Here is a 444-nt window from a genome sequence, read left to right on the forward strand (position 1 = left end):
TAATAATTATATGATCGGTATCGGTGATTGGCCCTCATGGGTGATCGGAATCGGCAGGAAAAAACCTGATCCGGCACATCTCTAAATGAAACGCATAACACTCATTTCTATACACATTTTAAATTATGTGATACAAAAGTAATCCAGTTGAAATGTTACTACTATTGTTTTAAGTGGATCCAAAAGCAAGTAAAACTCCTCATGAGGAGCTGAAGATGGGGAGGTGGGGGGGAACTTGCCTTTAGGTGGCCAGGGTTTAGGTGTCCATTCAGTCTTGGGTCTGGCTCTGAGTTCACTGATGCGGTCATTAAACCGATCATGATCTGAGGTCACAGTCTTATATCCCTGTTAGAAAAAAAAAAAAAACAGAACACCTTAATGTGAGATACAGTTAGAGATCACATCTCTGCTCCATCCATCCATCCATCCATCCATCCATCCATC

General features: G+C 41.4%; 1 protein-coding gene and 1 long non-coding RNA gene across 11 annotated transcripts in view; one reads left to right on the forward strand and one right to left on the reverse strand.

The window, feature by feature from the left end:
• The window catches only part of mgarpa (mitochondria localized glutamic acid rich protein a), a 28,176-nt gene that overhangs the window by 19,322 nt on the left and 8,410 nt on the right, over window positions 1-444 (reverse strand). For all 10 annotated transcript variants that reach the window (XM_015058029.1, XM_015058032.1, XM_015058026.1 and 7 more), the window contains exon 3: window positions 240-345. In XM_015058029.1, the coding sequence (XP_014913515.1) occupies window positions 240-345 (106 nt within the window). The remainder of the gene's footprint in view (window positions 1-239; window positions 346-444) is intronic.
• LOC106963237 (uncharacterized) overlaps window positions 1-444 on the forward strand; it is a 22,882-nt gene that overhangs the window by 16,829 nt on the left and 5,609 nt on the right. The window lies entirely within an intron of this gene.

The sequence above is a fragment of the Poecilia latipinna genome, unplaced genomic scaffold, assembly GCF_001443285.1.
Source record: "Poecilia latipinna isolate Pla-1442-1.1 unplaced genomic scaffold, P_latipinna-1.0 Scaffold1511, whole genome shotgun sequence".
In the NCBI taxonomy this organism is placed as follows: Eukaryota; Metazoa; Chordata; class Actinopteri; order Cyprinodontiformes; family Poeciliidae; genus Poecilia; species Poecilia latipinna.